The 21,014-nt window shown below is 35.0% G+C and overlaps 4 protein-coding genes across 7 annotated transcripts; 1 reads left to right on the forward strand and 3 right to left on the reverse strand.

Moving 5' to 3' along the window:
• Nucleotides 1–2,180: 2,180 nt before the first annotated feature.
• On the reverse strand, nucleotides 2,181–3,281 carry LOC18038584 (protein DOG1-like 4). Its single transcript, XM_006429358.2, has one exon. It carries the CDS (start codon nucleotides 2,981–2,983, stop codon nucleotides 2,267–2,269), a length of 717 nt encoding a protein of 238 aa, XP_006429421.1. The 5' UTR covers nucleotides 2,984–3,281; the 3' UTR covers nucleotides 2,181–2,266.
• A 235-nt stretch (nucleotides 3,282–3,516) lies between these two features.
• Nucleotides 3,517–11,018, reverse strand: LOC18039797 (phosphoinositide phosphatase SAC8). 4 transcript variants are annotated; one of them, XM_024181903.1, is made up of 20 exons: nucleotides 10,652–11,016; nucleotides 10,433–10,507; nucleotides 9,817–9,944; nucleotides 9,619–9,710; nucleotides 9,408–9,465; nucleotides 9,012–9,068; nucleotides 8,815–8,848; nucleotides 8,583–8,663; nucleotides 8,376–8,482; nucleotides 7,343–7,429; nucleotides 7,175–7,252; nucleotides 6,757–6,821; nucleotides 6,389–6,487; nucleotides 6,173–6,272; nucleotides 5,946–6,054; nucleotides 5,768–5,840; nucleotides 5,586–5,679; nucleotides 5,379–5,465; nucleotides 4,700–4,766; nucleotides 3,517–4,545 (listed from the first exon to the last, which is right to left on the reverse strand). In XM_024181903.1, exons 1-20 carry the CDS (start codon nucleotides 10,806–10,808, stop codon nucleotides 4,421–4,423), a joined length of 1,773 nt encoding a protein of 590 aa, XP_024037671.1. In that variant the 5' UTR covers nucleotides 10,809–11,016; the 3' UTR covers nucleotides 3,517–4,420. The 4 variants fall into 4 exon arrangements, with proteins under 4 accessions (XP_024037671.1, XP_024037670.1, XP_024037672.1 ...); XM_024181902.1 differs by having other exon boundaries at nucleotides 3,518–4,548; XM_024181904.1 differs by lacking the exon at nucleotides 10,652–11,016 and having other exon boundaries at nucleotides 3,518–4,548; nucleotides 9,817–9,949; nucleotides 10,433–10,500.
• Nucleotides 11,019–11,526: 508 nt separating this feature from the next.
• LOC18039798 (bifunctional monothiol glutaredoxin-S16, chloroplastic) lies at nucleotides 11,527–15,508 on the reverse strand. The gene is made up of 2 exons (XM_006429360.2): nucleotides 15,030–15,508; nucleotides 11,527–12,105 (listed from the first exon to the last, which is right to left on the reverse strand). The coding sequence occupies exons 1-2, from the start codon at nucleotides 15,423–15,425 to the stop codon at nucleotides 11,599–11,601; spliced, it is 903 nt and encodes a 300-aa protein (XP_006429423.1). The 5' UTR covers nucleotides 15,426–15,508; the 3' UTR covers nucleotides 11,527–11,598.
• Nucleotides 15,509–18,624: 3,116 nt separating this feature from the next.
• LOC18039470 (protein trichome birefringence-like 3) lies at nucleotides 18,625–20,813 on the forward strand. Its single transcript, XM_006429361.2, has 6 exons — nucleotides 18,625–18,851; nucleotides 19,061–19,298; nucleotides 19,396–19,567; nucleotides 19,830–20,029; nucleotides 20,123–20,281; nucleotides 20,372–20,813. Exons 1-6 carry the CDS (start codon nucleotides 18,659–18,661, stop codon nucleotides 20,703–20,705), a joined length of 1,296 nt encoding a protein of 431 aa, XP_006429424.1. The 5' UTR covers nucleotides 18,625–18,658; the 3' UTR covers nucleotides 20,706–20,813.
• The last annotated feature ends 201 nt before the right edge of the window (nucleotides 20,814–21,014 follow it).

Below are 21,014 nucleotides of genomic sequence, written 5' to 3' on the forward strand. Positions count from 1 at the left end.
TCACAAGTAAAGCTTGGATATGTACCTCCGAACATGCTGGTTTTATTCTCAAATATATGAGAGGGAAAATTTTCTCTCATTACCGCACATGGAATGCGAACCCAACTCTTTTCCCCTGTCGCTATACGTGGGAAAAAGAAGAAGGAAGTTGACTGTCCAATTAGGGGTGGATCTATGGTACCTCAAATTTACACAATTTTTTAACCTTTAGGTCTACTATCATCTATCAATGCCCGAGATCAAATAGAAGATGACGTGACTTTTGATCAATGTTAATTAGTGGATAATATAAGTCAGTATCAAATTGAAAGCTTGGTTATGTATTTTTAATAAGATAAACTTCAATTGACCCATATAATGATAATCTTTAATTTATTGTTTCAAAGTATGAAAATTTTAATTTATCCTCTTTTATTGTTGACAATATTTTTAAAAAAAATCATTTGTCTGCCTCCATTTCCATCATGTAGAAAAAGAGGATAAATTGAAGTATTTGTAATTTTTGGGAAGTAAATTGAATATTGTCATTCTATTTAGAGGGTGAATTGAAGTTTATTATTTTTACTATAACTCATCAATGAAAAATGATACTCCCACTTTTGTTGGTACTAAAACATGAAATCATTATTTTTTTTCAGCTTAATGATTTTCAGTCACTAAAAGTAGTGTTTATATTTTTATCTAAAATTTGAATGGATTTAATTTTTTCTAAAGTATGAATGGGTTAGAATACGAATATTTAAATGACGTATTTGCGTTTTTTTTTTAAAGCTGAATATAAGCAAATCTTTTTTTAATAAATTAAAAACATCTTAAACATGGTTATTTGTCATTTACTCTTTACAAATAAAAAATGAAATTTATAGTTTAGGAAATAAATATATTTTATAAATATTTTTCTAACATAATATTTACTTCTTATTTACACATTTTTTTCATTCAAATAAAACCACAAAGATTTTGTTTTTTCTATTCAAATATAAATATATGAAAATCAGACATAAGTTACAAAGTAAATTTTAGAAAAGATATGCAATTAACAAAATTTTAAACTTTAGACGTTTAACAAACAACCCCTAAATAATTAAATTATTAAGTCATTTTAAAAAATGATGACATCATAGGGATATTTTCTTCAAAATATCCCTATCTAATTAATTAATTTTCATCATTCTTAAATAAAACTTACTAATTAGCATTATTATTCATCTCTATAACTTGTGATAACATAATAGTAGAATCATTATTTTTTTAATCTTTTTATTTTCGTTAAATTAGCGTTATTTATCTTTCTAAATTTCTATGAATTTTTTATATAAAAAATTGTAAACTACAATAAATTACATGTTCTAATCTAGAATATTAAAAGACTGCATTAACACAAACATGATTTATTTTTTTATGTTAAAATATTCTCTTATTTATGTTTTTAGCGATGTCTATTATTTATTTAACATTTAAATTTTAATTACACAAATGTAAAAGAACATATTTTCAAATTTCTTAAGATATTAAAAGCAAACAATTAAATATTTATTTTTAAAGATTCAGACAAAAAACAAATATATTATTTGAATTCAGACGTTCAAGTCTATTTAAATTATATTAATTTAAATATATTCAAAATTTAATCTAATTTAAGTCTATCAAGATTTTAGATTAGAAACAAATATCACCCTACTTTATTCATTTTTTTTTTTAACTTACAAGAAGGCAAAATATGTGCCAAGTTTAGAAAATCTTGAACTTTGGTGAAAAGATAGGCGGTAGGATGATAACCCAAAAAAAAAGATGAAAAAAATAAAATAAAATATATCGTGGAACTAATTGAAAACGTATCCAAACATACATACCTAAAATATAAATGATAAGAAATTAAAGGACTAGAATAATATTAACGAAGAAAATGGTTTCATTTCTCAATATGGTGATGGTTATTTATTTATAGCCATATATATAACACTACGTGCTGTGCATATTATATTTTTAGGATTGATTAAATTAATTTGATGCATAACTTAAAAAAAAGATATGTTTAAAGAAGTGTCATACACGCATCACAATTCAGTTTTTACAATTCACTTGATGAAGTCATTAATACAAAACACACATTATCTTTATCAATCAAATAGATATATCTCATAACAAAATATATATTTTACGCATCTCCAAAACTTAATTTAATTAGGTGATAATTTTAAAATAAAAATAAAATAAAATAAAATAAAAAACACACTGCCTATAAATACAATCACTACTCTACCGATCAGCTTTCATCTTTCTCGCTCTCTCCGTGCGATGCCCACCTTCTAATCCTCAGCTGAAGCCGAGCCACCGCCGTGAAAAACTTAACATTCTGCAGCGGATCCAATATCTCCACCACCTTCGCCGCCGTAGTCGTCCTTAACATATCGGCATTCGCCACCAGACTCTCCAGCGACGCCCTCAGATTGCTCTCCGTCACTTCCTCCCCCTCCGTCATCTCCCACTCACCTAACCGTCCCCGCCTCCTCGCCAGCTCCATTATCGTTGGGCCTGCCACGCTCTCTTGGATTCGCGCCAGCTCATCATTGAGTAACTTTTCTTCCACTCTTGTCTCCACCGATAGACTATCCATACGCTGTCTCTGCTCGTCCGCCAAGTCTTTGACTGACTCGTTGACCACCCGGAAGGCGAGCGTCGGGTTGAAGCCGGCTATCCAGAAGAAAGTTTGCTCGAAGGGAGTGAACCAAGTGGGTGCAAAGAGCAAGAAAACGTTGTGTTGAGCGACCTTTGATTTCTCTTGGTAGTACTGTTGATAGTGAGCTAGTACCCGTTTGACCAATTCTTTAAGATCTTCGTCTCGCGATTGATGGTGATTTTCTTGAGCTGAAATCAACTCGTCAAGCAAATGCTCTTGGCGTACAAGCCATGCTCGAAAGAAAGTCTCGAACGAGGCAACATTGTCATCGTTGTTGTATCTTGCTCGTGGGTTCTCGGACATTGTTAATGAAACGAATAAAAAGTACGATTATAAGTGAAGCAAATGGCGATACTTAAACAACACCCATGTATATATACATAGATATTACTAAGGAGTCGATGATATGTTCATCCAAGAGGCGGGGGTGGCTAAAGTGGGAGCGAACAGAAGATCACTTGATGTTGAAGATTTGATTGCTTACTGAGAAAGTATTAGTACATAGCCATGTTATAAGTTCAAAAACATAAACCAGCTGACAGTAAAATAAAAGTATTGGTTATAAGCCTATGAATTTAACTTTTTAACTTTTTATACTTGTATTTATGTATTTCTCTTTAAATGACAAATTTAGAATTTAAATAGTCCATTAAAAGATCGACTAACGAAAAATTTTACAAAATGAATGACAGGTATTGTAAGGAATGAAATGGTAAAATAATAGAATCAGTATTATATTTTATAAATATTAAAGTAATAAAAAATCTACTTTTAAAATGGACATTCTTTTTAATTCCCCCCCCCCCCCCCCCCCTTTTTGTGATTTTTGATTACTTAGCAAGAAAGTATTGTTTGACAAGCTTGGAGAATTGAAGGGATTGGTGTTTCCAGCTTTTGCTTAAGCGGTTATGCAGAATGTGGAGAGGGGAAATGAGCAGAAAACCTGTAAGAGACCGCCAGAGACACGTGTATTTGGGGTTAAAATTAGAGAGAACCCCTTACCCATGACACGAAAAAAATATTTTTGTAACTTATTGAAAGAAGGCAGAGGGGATGAATGTTGAGCATGCTATAATTCGTGAGTTGGAGTTTAAAGTCTTTCAAGGGCACCGACTGTGAGAGAATCGAAAAGATGTTTGAGTGCGGTGCGTTTTGTCTCTTTTATGGAGGATTTTCAGAGAGCACGTTTTGATAACGGGCAATTTTGGCTGTCAAGAAAACAGACCCACCAGTGCATGTACGTTGAGGTAATTAAAGACTTTTCGATTTTTCCTTCTTTTCGGATTTGGCATTTTTTTTCCTCCATGTGCAAGACACGTATTGAAGCGGACCGTTCCAAGTGGAGCGGTTCTATTAAGTTGAACAATCGTCCCCTCGGAACCCGCAAATAAAAAGTTGTTACGGGGACTTACAAGAGGCAACCATGCGGCGTTGGCATCGTTCCATGGTGGCAATAAGCGACACGAGGGTAGTGATGAGAGTATAAAAAACTTAGCAAAGTGGTCGTATGAATGAGATCGAGGGTCAGTTTAAACCAAGAACCAACGGAGTTTATGGTGATGTTGCAAACTTATATTTTGGCGAATGAAAGGTAGCGCGGAGAGTGTCGAAGTGGAGATGACACGACGAATATTTTTTTTTAGTGTAGCTTCAAGTTTGACCAAAAGAAAAGACGAAGACAAGTTTTGTTTCTCGAAAAGATAATAACAACCGTGTAATGATTAAAAATATATATATATATTAGCGAAGGCCGCACAGACGAGGCCTTGAACAGAATTGTGTACCGTTAGCTTTTACCAGCGCCAGTACTCCAGCGGTGACTCCAGCCCAGACCACAGAAGAGAGATATTGCTGAGCACTTCTCCCTGCTACGGGAGATGAAACGAGAAAGGATTTCAATTATATCAGCAAAAAAATCGTAAAATGAAAAAAAAAACAGAAACTAAAAGATTTCACGTTTTATTGAGCATTCGGACTTAAAAATTAGTCCATAAGAAAGGCGAAGAAATGAACAAGTACCTTGTTGAAGTGAGAAGGAAGTCAGTGTCAAACCTCCAATTACCAATGCTGATGCCACAGGGAGATACTGCAATATACAAATTTATCCACGGAACACATGGTCACTGATGACACAAAAAAATGGTGAAACAAGACTTTTAAAATTAGTGCATGGTGATTATATTTATTTTCTGATATGTGATAATAGATTATGCGGGGTCATGGAAGCTAGCCAGGACTGCAGTGGGACTCACTTTGTCGGTAAAGAATATGAATAGTGTTATCCAGTTCATTGCCTGAAGCTAAGCTGTGTCCAAATATATGCAAAAACAAACTGGCTGACTTGTGCTTTGTAGGTTTTTTTTTTTCCCCCCTACTAGATACTGACAAAACAAACCGGCTGACTTGGATTTTCATAGTTTTTTCTTTTTCTACTAGATGCTGACAAAACAAACCGGCTGACTTGGGTTCTCACCCAAACTATGCAAATGGCTTCATCCCATTAAAAAAAGGTTAACAAGAAAGAAAGAAATAGAATGGCTTTGCACATTCTGTCTGATAATTTTTTTTTTCCCCCTCAAAAGATGTTTTGTTGGCAGCAACTGAGTCATTTTGATTGCCATAATTTTGAACAACAGATGAAGTCATAATATGTCTATACATCTTATTCAAAAAACAAAGAGCATTGATTGATCCTTACCGAGAATGATTCGAACCCATTGAGCTGAAATGGAGAGGGACTGTTTCTGTTGACAGTATAGTGACCACTTATGAGATCCATTGCATCCTGTGGAAGAAAATAAAAGAAGAAACTTATTCAACAAAATTTTCACCAAGAAAATGGAAGCCCAAACTCCCTACCAATTAGACAAGCATTCTTATTTTCAAAACATAAGAGGCAGCTTGCCTGTCGAACTCCGTCCTGGAAATTGTTCAAATAGTATCTTGAAAGAGAACTCATCCCATCCCTGATCAATCCAGATATTGTCTGCTTCCCGTATCTGCAGTGTTGGCCAAAAAAATATATCAGATATTGGGACAGATTACAAACAAATAATTCATAGGAATCATAATACAACTTTGATTCACCTAACAAGGTCTCCTTTCAGGGCATATGTTCCAGCATATTCGATGCTAATCTCGTCGCCTTGCTCAGCCCACACTAATGCAAGAGAGATGCAAGTTTAGAGTGAGGCAGAGATGTCATTACAAAGAAAACTTCTAGTAGCGAGGAAGACTGAAGCAAGGATGTAAAAATATAACGTACACGTTCTGAATTTTCCATATTCCTCACTGAACATAGAAATGCACTTGGTGGAAGACAATATCCCAATCCTTTGCAACTGTAAACTCAGAGACTTCTGAGCCAGGTAACTCTGTTTATAAATATTGAAAATAGGGAGAATAAGAAGCTTTGAATTACATGGATTTACAGCACATCTTCCCTTAATATAAAACACATATGATTCTGCAACATGAATGCATTCCATGTACCTGGGTGACATTTGTTCGATCAAGACAATCAATACAGTTGGATCTGATAACTCCTTTCTGCTCCTCTAATATATTTCCTTCTGTGTCTATGAGGAGATATCTGCTCAGCTGGAAGAGTAATGATTAAAACACAGTATTATGGATAGATGGTATACCAGGATAATGGCATACTTGTTCAAAAAAACTTCATATACATATTTTATTTGCTTTCATTACCCTTGGTTATCAAACTCCTGTTGAATCTGATCATACAGAACTTGCAGCTTATCAAAGTTTGAAGTGCCACAAACATGATGAAAGTCAAATGAGACATATCTGCAATAGACATTCATAAATGACCAGGTTAATCAAAATGCTTTTCGAAAAAGTAGTGGAGGTCCTGGAGAATGAAGATGAAGAAACTAAAAAACAGGCAGGGAACTGCTGTTTAGAAGCCCAAGTAGGTAACCCAAGGGGTTTTGAGCTCCTGACCTCTTGGTGGAATCCAAGGATCTTAACCACTCAACCCAATCCCTTAGGGTTATCAAATTTTTTTTTTACTTTGATCAAATCTATTGCATATGTAGAATGTAGCATGTCACCACCTCACATTTGGAAGCTTCTGCATTTCAGCCGCATATGCTGCACTCAATTGACCTTCATCACCATGCTACAGTTGTCAAATAAAAAGCAGTTTTCAGATTATGAGAAACAACATTGGCCTTGCAAAACAAAAAGTCAACTGGGGTACATCAGACACAGTTAGGAACACTGTAAAGTGGCCAGCTGAACCAGCCTTCAGCCCTTCACAACCAGCATTAATAAAAATAAATAGAAACCACTGATTCCAAGAATCTATGAACTAGTATAGTCAAACTGAGGTTGCAAAAACATCCCAAAGGAAACCGTCAGCAATTGGCTCCAGATGGCCATATAATCTTCCAGCATTGTTCAAGAGAACACTGATGCGACATTGGAGATTTTGTACTTTAGGGACAAGAATAAGAGAGAAGAAGTCCTAACCTTATCGGTAAGGTCCACTGCTACAATTTCTCCATATCTTTGTAATAGAACACGGAAATGGCGCTCCACAACTTTTGGCTGGACAAAAGGGGTAAATTACATGGATGCAAATGGCAAGCAGAGTTAAACTCCAACAAGACAAAACTATGTTTCAGAGTTGAAATTTACTGTTTGGTCATGATTAATAATTTTAAGCTGTGGCTTATAACTCAAATCAACAATCTGCTCCCAGAGGAGTGGTATTGAGCCCCGAACCTACAACAGAAAAGAATATAAAATGTAACCTTACAGGACAGTGATTATATACTGTGATATGAGAACAAAGATCAAAGTTTAAAGCCATAACCATAAAACAATAAATGAAGTCATATATAGGAGTATCTTCCTTCTCAATCAAGGATATCTCAGTTACAAAATAATAAATAAAGAAAAAGGCTATTAGGCCTAAAGAATATGTAAGCTCATGTATCAACATGTCGACAATTTTTTGCTCAGAAACAAAGTAAGCATATTAGGAGTTGTACATAGAGGAGGGACAAGAAGTCCGCACTCAACATGTGAACAATACTCCACTACCTTATAAAAGAATGCTGCCAGAAGTATTTATAATGCATGGTACTAAATATGCATTTCGTTTTTGCATCTTAGGAAAAGGAGTAATAAATAAGCCAACAACAAAAGTCCACAATTTGGACATCCTATATGGCATTAAAGGGCACATGAAAATTATTCAATCTCGAAGTACGTAATAATATGTATTAACTGAATCAAGCTCAAGCTTCGAAGTATCTAATGTACAATATTAACTATATCAAGCAGCTGAAGCTGTCCTTGCCCTCAGGGGCTTGGCTGACTGGTTTTCAAATAACTTTCTTTGGCTGGCTACCCATGTTCAAATCTTGGGGGAGGTATGGGGCTAAAATATTAATTTGGCTTCGCCCACCCACTACCTCTCCTTTCGCGCGCGCGCCTGGGGGGGGGGGTTTGTTTGCGGGGTGTGGGAAGAAATGATCATGCTGTCCTTTCATGATGAGTGAAGAAACACATATCTAAAATTCTCAATTTTAGAATCCATAAAAAAATTGAAGGGAACTGTTTCTCTTTTCAAAACATTTCATCCTCGAGTGATATCAGTTCATTAATATGACAATGTTGAAACAGGAATCAGTAACTGAACCTCTGTTAGCTACAGAAGACATACCTGCAATAGTGAGGATTTAAAACCTTCCGTCTCTAGTAACTGCTCAGTTTCTATAAAATTAGCGGTGTCACCTTCAAGATTAGCTCCTCTTCTCCACATTCGTGTTCCTAAGTCACATACACCAGATTAGAGTCATAAATATCGGAACTAGATCTGACATAGCAGCATCAATAACTATAAGAATCAATCGTCTCCCTAATGTTGCACCTAGACGTCGATTACACCTTCTTGAAAGCAGTGTTATCACAGCAGGTGAATCATTCAGCTTTAACTGTACAGCTCCAAAGCTTAAGACTTAGTTAAAGGAAACAACTTAATAACCGTAGATCTGTGTACTCATTCTGAGAATGACACGCATGTGTCTGTAAATGCACAGTTGCACAAACACACCCATGTATGCAACTGTTAAATAAAAAGAATAAGACAGACGTCAGGATATTTCCTTGTAAAAGTGGAATGATGAAGCCATCAAGCTGCCACGGAAAAGAAAATTAATCAGGGATCCCATTCAAAGAATCAACTAGGACATAATTCCTCCCTTTTGTAGGGAAAAATCGAAAGTTTTTTTTCAATTAGACAAAGAAAGAAGTACCACCACAGGGCAAACTTATAATTTAAGGTAAAGGAATATTTAACCTTGCATTCAATAAGTTCCTCCAATAGGTTTCTGTTCCAAACAAATCGAGGGTCAGCCTGAAATATGGATAGGAAATTGAAAGTTCAAAATTACCGGCAGCATTGATCAACAGTGCAATACACTGTTGCTTTATATAACAATAACTGATTCAGAAACATATGGAAAGATTTCAAACTTTTGAAACATCTATCAATCCTCGTAATCGTCCAAACTTAGCATGTATAAAGAATAACCAACACAAATAGGCCAGAAGGACGTATACCTTAGCTAAGAGCAACACTATGAAAGTATATGAAAACAGAAAATCAAACCCCAACGGTTTGTCAAAATGAACAATATATAAATAATTTTCAGATAAAATTTTTTGATGTGATAAACCATAAATGCAAGCAAACCTGCTTCCAAATTGGTTTTGACATCCATCCTTCAGCTAATTTACATCTTCTCTGTAAGCTGTTCGACATGATAAAATGCATCTTATAAACATAAGATCTCACAAGTATGCATAGAAATGAAATTTAATATCATAATCAGAAATGACAGCAGATCATTATGCTAACAGTGAAAAGCAACTTAAAGAGCATGTTCCAAGGTGAAGGAGTTTACTTCAGTGTTATATCTGTTTCGTATGAATAATACAATCCTGGAGTTGCTTCCACTACTTTCAATAGATTCATGAAGTAGACCTCATCCTTCTTCTGGATAATACACATAACAAGTAAATTTGAAAAGAAAAAATATTAATCGCTTCAAGAGATACCCGTACAACCATATCTTTTTAGACCAAAAGAAGCAAAACCTTACTTCCTGATAATTTGAAAACTTTAAAGCCTCATTGCAATGCAGGAACTTCATAGACATTACTCGAAAAACAGGGAAACCAAGAAAAGTTCCAGCTACCTTCCGCGAAGTAATTACTAATACATATTTTCCTGCACTAGTGTAAGAAGAATTAGATGCAGAAACCTCATATAACGTATTAACAGAGCATAAAACCATAATCCCTAACTTTGTACTCACTGTCAAAATGCCTAACTTTGTATCAAATCCATATCAGTTATAGGTATGGTAAAGGCTAAAGGAATAACATTTAAAATTTAACACACTTTCTCGCGTGCAAGGCCAGCCTTGTTTAGCAGAGTTATCACGTGGATGCAAGTACTAAATGCAATCAGTTTAGTTAATCAACAGAATTAGTGTTCAGAGGATTGGGGCACAAGATCATAAGGTCAGAGCCTCCTCTGATACCATATTAAATTATGAATTGACCGAAAAACTTAAGCAACATGCTCTAATACCATATTAAGTTACCACTATACTGAAAAGCTTAAGCTTAAACGTAATGCCTTAAATTATAGTATTTAAGCTTTAGTATATAAGCTTTTAACAGATATTTGATTTTATGTAGAGCAAGAAGTACCAGCCAGTAGTCTAATTGTTCCCGCCACTCCGTATATTGTAGAGGTCTGTGATGGACTACCAGAACAAGCTTCATCTGCAAACAAGACACAATTAAGCCATTAACCAACTGCAGACCAAGTTTTAACTCAAGTTTTAAATTTTTTTTTTAAAATTCAATTTTAAAGCTAAAAATGATAAAAATTGAATTTAAAAAATAATAATTTAAAGGATCCATTACCGTTAAGTGGCTCAATGTTTCCGTCACGGCGATCGATTGAGAAGCCCTGATCGGGAGATTCAACGGATTTGATCACGTACTGATCCTTGAATTCCAGTAATTCCAGCTGATCGTGGAGCTTGAATCTACCTGAGGACAAAGATGGTTCAATCTCCATTATCTCGTAGTCAATGCACGAAAAAATCAGCACGAGAAACTCCAGGAAATATCGCGAACTCGATTTTTAGATTTGATTGATTTTATGAAGAAGACGAAATGAAGAGTGGTGTTTATTAACAACTCCTCGTCAGCTCAACGTGAAAGACTGTTCACTTAACTTCCTAACGATTTGCATTTTTGGCCAAGGCCGCTTGGTTACCAAATCAATTTATCTTTGATAAGGCTTTTAATTATGGTCTAATTACTATTGTTAAGTAGCTGTTAATTGTTATGTCCAGTTCGTTGTCTTTTCCTCCGAACAAAAATTTCGTACAGCCAGCTGTACTATAATAAGCTACTAGAAAGATTTTGACGGGGTTGTTTTGTGGACCTATTTTGATGCTTGCAGCCAGCATTTGGATAAAGGGTCACGGAATTGGAAACTTGAAATTGACCGTAAACTTGCTACAGACTCTATCGTGCGGCTGCTTTTGATTTAGGCACTACAAAGTACAAAGCATTAAAAAAAAAAAAAAAACGCGCACAAAATTAACTACTCAGGTCTAATTCAGACTTCATTTCTCTTATTATTATTTTTCATTTAACACACCCACATCTCACCCATGCACCAACAGAAATTAGGCAATTTTCCTTCAAAAATTAGTTTAAGCGAAAATCCAACCTTTGATCTCTTATTTCCAACACAATGATCAAACCAAGATGACTAACCTTTGGGATAAACTTGACGAAGTTTTTGTTTTCTTAATTCTATTCAGCTAATGTTTGTATACAAGTCTGAGAAAATGTTATTACTTTTTGAACAAACTAGCAAGCTCACCCTTCTCATACATGGAAGACAAGATATCACAACCACCGACCAATTCTCCATTCACAAAGATTTGGGGGAAAGTAGGCCAGTTACTATACTTCTTTAGGGTTTCCCTCAATCCATTATTATACTCTTCGTCGAGCACGTCTATACTTTCATAATCCACACCTTGACTTTCAAGAATGCCGATCACTTTTTGTGAGAATCCACACATTGGTGCACTTCTTGATCCCTTGATAAAGGCTACCACCTTGTTCTCCTTTACTAATTTATCAATGAGCTCCTCTAGTGGAACTGTCAGCTGGACATTACGCCCAGGAGTAAGTCGGAGGTCAGGCTTTTTCTTCTTTGGAGGCTGCCGAACCCAAGTGTTGTTCCCCGATTCATTTCCTGGTGGGATTTTTCCAGTGGCTTGTATGTGTTCTTCCATCCAAGATTTCCAAGCTTGGGTTAAAGCTGTCCTATCAGGATCATCTACTACACCAACCTACAAAACAATCAAAGTGATAAAATTACTTTGAGACAAGTGACATTACTGAATTCTCACGATCAACCCTACACACCTATAACAGTTCGACAAGAGCATAACCATTCTCTAAAGCATATGCGCAATCAACCAAGATGAAGTTGTGTTTGCCAATAATTTGCTTGGCTTGAATACATCCAAGGGCTATTATAGGTTTTTATAGCTTGGTTAAGATTTAAATTCTTCAAATTCATAATGCACGCAATTGTTAAAAATTCACACATTTACGCTCTCCAACTATTAGGAATACGAACTTCTAAATTTTCCAACATGTCACATAAGTCAAAATGATGAAAAGAATGTACATCAACCAAGCAGCCTTTGCCTCTCCAAGACACCAATTTCAAAATCGAGCATCAAATAAGAACAAACCTACTCACAGGATCAACATATTTCAAGAGCCAAGTGACAACAGCAGTTCTATGCATCAATCAAAGTGCAATTTAACAAAGATATAGGAACAAGGAAAAGACTAAAAGGTCTGCCTTAGCTTGACTGCTACATAAGAAGCATGTTCTTAGTGTGCATAAAAGACAAATGTAACATATAGTAGATACAATTGTATTAAGTACACAACTCCTTTCTTCTACATCCTCATCTCCTCCTCTATCTCCTTCATTTCCAAACAAAACAAACAAAGAAGTTTCTCAATTCTCAAAATGAGTGATCTATTCATTGACATCTCTAATCAGTCTCTTCATGAAGAGAAATAAAATATTCAATAAAAGAACTTCTAATCAATCAAGAAAATTTCTGATTCGCTTCATTGTATCTTCATTGGAGGAAGTTCTCTAGTATCCCAACAACGAAGAGTATGCACTATCCATTCTCTCCAATGAAGAGAAGAAACTCAGAGGTAAGTTCTCTTCTCTCATTCTCTTCATTGACAAGTTGTTCACAAATTGAGGGGATATCTTTTCATTAAAATATTTACTCTTTTCATTGAAGTTAATACCATTCTCCATGACAAAGAGAACTAATGACAAGAATGAGATGTTCTCTTCATTCAAGAGGCTTAACGCTTCAATAAAGACAACTTCTTTTCACTGAAGAGAATAGATATTCATTTTATTTTTAATTTTTTATCCTAATTCCTAATTTCTATAAAAATCGAAGGCAAATTGTAAGAAGTTGGATCTAACCAACCTAACTTTGTCAACAGAACTGTCTAGAATAGAAAGGCCAAATCAATTCACAATGACAATATAGAAATTATGATGTGAACAATAATTACAAGCAGTCATAATCATATTTTCCCTAATATCAAGTAAAGATATGTTATTAATATAATTCGTTGGGAAACAAAAGCTAGTTACAAGAACATTACCTGGAAAAGACTTGAAAAACACTTTCAAGATATTTGAAATAATGTCTCTAACTCTCTATCTTGTGTTCCCATCTCCAAAAACTATTAAATTGTGGAGGGGTGCCTAGAGGCTGTTTTCCCTTCCGTAAAGTAAGACAATTACGATAATTTAACTAATATGTGATCTCTTGTATGTTGGATCGGTTGCAATTGTTCACATGAAAGGAGTTCCTTTATTTGCTCTTGTTGAGGGATATCCAATTAAAGACTAGAAAAACACTTTCAAGTTATTTGAAATAACGTCTCTAACTTCTATTCCGATCTCGAAAAGCTAGTTAGTTGTAGATAGGTACCTAAAGGCTGTTTCCACTTCCGGAAAGTAAGACAATTATGATAATTAAACTATTATGCAATCTCTTGTTTGTTCGATAGGCTGCAATTGTTCACATGAAAGGAGTTCCTGTATTTGCAGTTGTAGAGGGATATCCAATTTGCATTTGATCTCCAGGGTTAGCATGCATGTCCTCACCATAAAGTTATTAGCATATTCTTTTTATATCTTCAGTTGGATTAGACTATGAAGTAGCATGCCTTGCAATGTTTTTTGGCTTGCAGTGCTCAATAGTATATTATTTATGTCCTTGCTATCAGGTTCCATCCAACAATCATGTCAAGAGTACCAATATCATATACTTCTGTAGGCTCTAGCGATGTATTCCAATAATTTTTTCTGCAATCATACTGTTTGTTTGACATCTTTCAAAATTTTATATCATGTTTTGAATAATAAGTACTTCAAAAGATCGTGTTGAACCAAGGAGACATTCTATATCATCAAAATAAAATGGTATCAAACAACAGTTTGCTACATGAAGAAGTGCAACCTATCCAGCATGTAGAGATGTCCATAATAGCTAATTTACGTGTTAAAGGCTTGCTTTTCGCAATGCCCTTCTATTATTACAAGACAATGTGTAGGGACAGGACGGAAAAGCAGGCTCTAAAGACCCTTCTAGAAGTAAGGGGAATGAGAAATAATCTTCATTAAAGCTGACATAACACATTATGATGACAGATATTCAATTTACTTTAATTTATCTTATCTTAGTTCCCTATTTCTATAAATTCCACAGACAAGGTCTTAAGAAGTTTGATACATGGAACCTAAATGCCAACACAACTCGCTGCAATATGCACACACACACCAAAAAAAAAAAGACTCAAAGAGATATTAACATTAATTAAGACAAAAGTAGCCGTAATAATCTTATCTCCAACATCGATGAATCCTATATCATCAACACAACAAATTATAAGGCTCACAAAAGCTAGTTACGTCTACAATGTTCTTTCTACAAGAGAGTATCGTTTTGAAGGTCCATGCCGTTTTTCATTTTCTGTTCCGTCATTCATAAAAACAACTAAGTTGTTTACGAAAGGAGAGAACATGGGAAACCCTAAAAACATCACTCTCCTTTTTTTTTAGTAGTATTAAGATGAAGTTGTTGTTTCTTTCAATTAGATATTGCAGAGAGATCATAATTATCAAACTGAACAGATAGAAGAGACATATGCATACCTTGACGGAGCAGCATAACTCCGGTACAGATTTTAGATGAGAGAAAACGCTGGCGCCAATGTTCCGGGAAATGCCGACGAATTGAAGCTCATCGTTTTTGTCGTAAACGGCGTAAACGCCGGTCTCTGACGGAAATTTCGAGTTGAACTCCTCAGCCGTTAACGGGACGGCAACCAGTTCCGTATCCGATAAAGTTTTGACGGCAGTAACGATGACTAGCGAGCGAGGAGTAGCTGTTGTATACTTGTAGGTGTTGTGAGAAATGGAGGGTAATTGGATGGGAGGTCTGAAGTGGGAATAAAAGGAAAGACTGGGGGCATTTTGGGGAGAATAGGGTGAGAGTAAGCGAAGTGAAGGGACTGGAGAGAGACTGAGATTGATTGTGTTTGTGGCCATTGGAGAGAGTGAATGCAAAAGGGCGAATCGATACGAGAAAGACGACCTCTGTGAGCGGTTGAGCGACCAGCTGATGTTGAATCTTCAAGTGCATAAACATGTGGGCTTTTGCTTTGGTTAACGAGCACGGCCCAAGAAAGCATTTTGGCGTTATCTTGACTTCATTTGACCAACTCTTTTTGAGGTTTCAACTTTCGAAGAAGATGTTGGACTATTGGCACCCCTCTAAAATCATTTTAAGACCCCCTCAATTTTTTTTTTCAATTATAATAAAATTAATATTACAAATTCTCTTATCTCTAAATAAACATATTTAATTTTGTGAATCTTTCGATTTCTATCATTGTCCAGCTCCTAAATTACTTTATAGACTTATCACCTCAACCTTCACACTAACAATTTGTATGGGTTATAAATTTCTGAAAACAAATTAATTAATTAAAAAATAATGTAGAATGTATGTTTTTGTTATTAACAATGTTAGTGTTGGGACTCTTATCTCTATTTCTCCTTTAATTATAGAGTAGGGATAAATCTCTCTCGTATAAAATATGGACAGAGTAAATATATCTTTAAATAGTTAAATGAAGTAATAGTGGTGGATTTATGATTGTAAATCTAATCGAATTATGTCATGTATTTCTTTCTTTACTTTAGCGTGTAGAAATATCATTACTGATAAACGTTGGGCTGTCTGTAGAAGAGAATATTTGAGGGAAAAGGAGAGGAGAGGAGGGCTAACTCTTTTGAGATTATCTAAATAATAAAATCTACAAGATTAAAATTATTTTTTCCCTCTTCATAACAAAATAAGTTAATACATAATGGGATTGAATTTTAATAAAAATTATCGGTACAAAATACAAATACATTACATGGGTGTCAAATTGGCTTAACACCCTCATAAGAAATGATTATTATCGGCTTTCAAACCCATTGAAAAATAGATTTGTGCCGCTTGATGGGGCAAGGCCCCTCAATGCCCTACTATTGTAAGACCATAAAAAATTAAAAAGAAAAAAAAAACCAATAAAAGAATCTCAAAATTTCTGAACTACAAGAGAAAAACAACATCAGCCGATTGGAAATTTATTGAGATACTACAAAAATATGCCTTTGATTAATTTATCGTTTTGAATAATCATCATGAATATTTTGGTCATACATATTTTCAACCAAACAAAACTTGTTAACCAATCTCAATTCAATCGTCGTCTTCTCCGAAATTGAAGAAATGAGACTGTGGGAACCTTAAATAAAGTATCATTTAGGATTCTTGTCAATCATGACGCAACGCTCACAGCCACAAGTTGGTTAAAATCCAATTTTCAAAGCTATCAACCGCACGCACAGTACAAGTCACGCACAACTTGACCTTCATTTTTAATCCATTTTTCAAGCTATTACGACACATTCAACAGCGTACCCATCCGCTTGAAATTTTAAGGTCGTTTTGTAATTTTGATTTTAGTTTATATGATTCTCTCAATTCAGTTACTGCCCGGCAGGGCTTTCGCATTGATATTGGCCATAAAAAAATTTATTGTCTTCTTGCCCTACAAGCTAAGTGAGTCTATTCATGCTTGCCATATAAGTTTCCATGTCCATGTCAATTACATAACATATGATTATATTAATTTAATCGCTAATGCAATGCTGCTTCAACAATCCAGTGCTGTACCATTATTCGCCCTACACAATTTCTCATGCCATTGGGACTTTTCAATGAATAGCTGCTAGCTCGTACTCTTCATGATTACCACCTGGTAAAATAAATAAATAAATTCGAATTTCAGCATGCGTGCATGGTTCTTTTTCTGATTGCTATATTTTTATTTTTATAATCATGAGGGAAAAATTTTTTTAAAAAAAAAACCTATGCTACATCGATAGCCTTGGTGCTGTATAGCTAGACCCACAAATGTACGTATAGTTCTGGGATGAAGTCAGTAGGGCTTTATCAAAATCATTTAATCAGAAGGTCATGGTCTTCTTTTTAGCTCAATATTGATGTATATATATACCTTCGAACCTTGTCACCTGGGGCAATAATAAGATTGGGCATTATCCAGCTCAAAACGGAACCAAACCAAAATTATTTGTTTCACGATTTTATGAACCAAGAAATCACATATAAAATAAACTTCAAAACTTTATAGCCAATTTTCCATCAACATTCACTATGTTTTTATTCTTCAACCGGTCTTCTAACAATATTTATTAGAACTCCATACTAAGTTACCAACATACAACCACATCCACAATACGTATATTATGTCTCAAAATGAGCCACGCACCAACAATAAAACAAATTAAAATAAAGTGTATACTATCACACTGATAACCACGTGTACTAACTAACATAAAATTTATTTATTTTTGTTTTTCTCTCCAAACTGTTTGGTTTTCCTTTTGGTTCAATTTTAAACCAAACTAAATGCCCACCCCTAAATAATAGCCTAAGTAGTGTGTTGGTGCCCTGCTCATTTCATTAGGGCAATAGTTCAGGTTACTAGTTGAACATTCAATATAAAAATCTTCTCTTATAAATGTGGGTAATATCTCTCAAAATATTAATGAGAGCATATATCTCTTAGATATGATGTAGATCTTACAGCTAATAGACGTAAATCCCTAAGCATTACATTAACTGTTAAATATTTGGACTATGTTATGTGTAGTGTATAAATTTATTAGACTCTCAATATAACCCATATTGTTATATATATATAAAAGCCGTACAAGCTTTTAGAAAATTAAATGAGTGTCAATTGCTTGCTTATTTTTTTAACAAATCCACTTTCTCCATTTGACCTAAAGGACACTCTGAACAGGATTTATTTAAAATCATGAATGATAGAAACAGCTCAATATTTTGTTAGGTTATTTTAATCATCATATGATATCTTATAGCTAGCTGTCTTATAAATATATCTATGTGCAGAAGACAAGAAAGAGCCAAAGATGTTAGCCTTTCAACTTACTCTCTTAACCTCCAACACTTAAAAAAAAAAACTTATTTCAATACTAGAAAGATGGAAAAGCAAATCATACAATGCTTTAGCTTTACTCCTACTCAACCACCCATAAACATCACCACAGTTACCCCAAGAAAAGAAAAAAGAATCCACATCATTTTGGTTATCAATATATATGCACCAGCTCATTGTTCATCCTAGTACTTTATCATTCTGTTAATTAAGCTTTCTCTATTCTCTATTCTACATTGAAAAATGAGCTTAGCACAATCCCCTGCAGCCACAATAAAATCTTATAGAGGAAAGCTACCTCTCTCGATCATCACTGTTTTAGTCTGCAGTTTTGCAATCATAGCTCTCTTGTACACTGAACGACTCAGCTCACTTTCTTCCGGTTCTATATTCAAGCTCTCTTCTTGTCCCAAAAGAAATCACATTAAGAAATCAAGTAAGTCAGCTGCAAAGTTCTGCTACTCGTACATTTATTGATATATTTAGGTACATTGTTTTCCATGTGTGTCTATTGATTTTTTTCTCTTTTTGTTTTTCCCTGATTGATTGAGAGATGCACGTGACAAGAATTTGGTAGCACGGGTACAATATACCGAGAGTACCCAAGATTTCCGATTCTAATGATTTGTTGTCATTGTGTAACAGAGAACAAAACTGCAGAACAGAACATATACAACACTGAAATAGATGATAGGTTTGACTTCGACCCAGAAGAGTGCAATGTCGTGAATGGCAAATGGGTGTTTAACAGTTCAATCAAGCCTCTGTATTCGGACCGAACATGTCCATATCTTGATATGCAAGTTTCCTGTGTTAAAAACGGACGGCCGGATTCCGACTACCGCCACTGGGAATGGCAGCCAGAGGATTGCACTCTGCCTAGGTTAAAAGATTTAGCTGACTTTATGTTCTCTATTATTCGTGAAGCTTTATTAGTTACTAATATATGTTACATTCATTTGGTGACTCGTTGCGTACAGATTCAATCCAGAGCTTGCCCTTAAGAAACTTCGAAACAAGAGGCTACTATTTGTTGGAGATTCATTACAGAGAGGTCAGTGGCAATCATTTGTCTGTATGGTGGAGTCAATAATTCCTGAAGACAAGAAGCACTTCAAACGGGGTCGGTCTCATACTGTCTTCAAAGCCAAGGTATTTTAATTAGGTACTGTAATGGTTTTAAAGCAACTTTTAGTCTTACAAATAGTCCCAATAAAAACATTGAATTATACTTGTAGAAAATTAGAATAGCTTCCAAATGATTAGATTTTAAAGGGCTAATTAGACTTTGTAAGTAAGAGAACATTTATTTTTTTCCTTTCGGGAACCATCAGACCATCATTTGTTTCTATTAGTCAAGTTTCATTAATTAGTCTTACAAATAAAGCTAAAGTTTTATACTTTTCTGATTCAGGAGTACAGTGCTAGCATTGAATTCTATTGGGCTCCGTTTTTGATCGAGTCCAATTCGGATCTGCAAATAATAGGGGACCCAAAAAAGAGAATTTTAAAAGTGGATTCAATTGAAAAGCATGCCAAACACTGGGGAGCAGTGGACATTATAGTCTTTAACACGTACGTTTGGTGGATGAGTGGCATTAGACTCAAAACATTGTAAGTTCTACTCAAATCTTACAGCAATTTTTTTTTTTTTTTTTTTTGGTGGGTATTACCTATAAGGTATAATTAATGACTACTTGGGCACAGATGGGGTTCATTTGCAAACGGGGCAGACGGTTTTGAAGAATTGGACACACCTATTGCTTATAGAATCGGGTTAAAGACGTGGGCAAATTGGATCGATTCAACTATAAATCCCAACAGGACACGTGTCTTCTTCACTACTATGTCCCCTACACATACGAAGTCTGTTTTTTTACTCCTAATGTATTACTCCACCAAACACTTTAATTGATGTGCTCTTTTTATACTCAACCCTCGTATTGTTGTATTCAGAAGCATAGACTGGGGCAACAAGGACGGGATTAAATGTTTCAACGAAACAAAGCCGGTGACGAAGAAGAAGCATTGGGGAAGTGGTTCCGATAAAAAAATGATGAGTGTGGTTTCGGATGTAGTGAAAAAGATGAAAGTTCCCGTTACATTCCTCAACATTACTCAAATTTCAGAGTACCGAATCGATGCACACGCGTCGGTTTACACGGAGGCCGGCGGCAAGGTGCTGACGGAGGAGGAGAGAGCTGATCCTTTACGCCATGCAGATTGCATACATTGGTGCTTGCCAGGAGTCCCTGATACTTGGAATCAAATATTTTTAGCTCATTTGTAGATTTGAAAATGCAACTTTATATTCAGCCTCTTCCCTGTGCCAATTGTCGAAGCTTGTTCACTTGTGTATCTACCGATCTCGAGTAAAGCAAATATTTTTTCAATTTATGTGTTTTTTGTCCTTTTTTTTTTTCTGGGAACTCACTTTAGCAAAATCTTTTAATTTCATTAATATTGTATTAGAAGCAGCATCCTTTACGCCTTGTTAATAATAATAATGTCGATTTAGATGCGCTTGAGGAAAAAGAGAGCTAAGAAATTATTAATGCGTAGTTTTATTAAGGCGTTTCGGATACGAGAGCAATAAATA

The sequence above is a fragment of the Citrus clementina genome, unplaced genomic scaffold, assembly GCF_000493195.1.
Source record: "Citrus clementina cultivar Clemenules unplaced genomic scaffold, Citrus_clementina_v1.0 scaffold_6, whole genome shotgun sequence".
Taxonomy (NCBI): Eukaryota; Viridiplantae; Streptophyta; class Magnoliopsida; order Sapindales; family Rutaceae; genus Citrus; species Citrus x clementina.

Coding starts and splice junctions, on each gene's coding strand:
- LOC18038584 (XM_006429358.2), bottom strand. CDS start 2,983: ATGTCCGAGAACCCACGAGCAAGATACAACAACGATGACAATGTTGCC.
- LOC18039797 (XM_024181902.1), bottom strand. CDS start 10,808: ATGGAGATTGAACCATCTTTGTCCTCAGGTAGATTCAAGCTCCACGAT. Junction 9,466..9,618: donor GAAACAGATATAACACTGAA/GTAAACTCCTTC, acceptor CATGTCGAACAG/CTTACAGAGAAGATGTAAAT. Junction 8,664..8,814: donor CATTCCACTTTTACAAGGAA/ATATCCTGACGT, acceptor ACTAAGTCTTAA/GCTTTGGAGCTGTACAGTTA.
- LOC18039798 (XM_006429360.2), bottom strand. CDS start 15,425: ATGGCCACAAACACAATCAATCTCAGTCTCTCTCCAGTCCCTTCACTT. Junction 12,106..15,029: donor AGTTATGCTGCTCCGTCAAG/GTATGCATATGT, acceptor ATTGTTTTGTAG/GTTGGTGTAGTAGATGATCC.
- LOC18039470 (XM_006429361.2), top strand. CDS start 18,659: ATGAGCTTAGCACAATCCCCTGCAGCCACAATAAAATCTTATAGAGGA. Junction 18,852..19,060: donor AAATCACATTAAGAAATCAA/GTAAGTCAGCTG, acceptor ATTGTGTAACAG/AGAACAAAACTGCAGAACAG. Junction 19,568..19,829: donor ATACTGTCTTCAAAGCCAAG/GTATTTTAATTA, acceptor TTTCTGATTCAG/GAGTACAGTGCTAGCATTGA.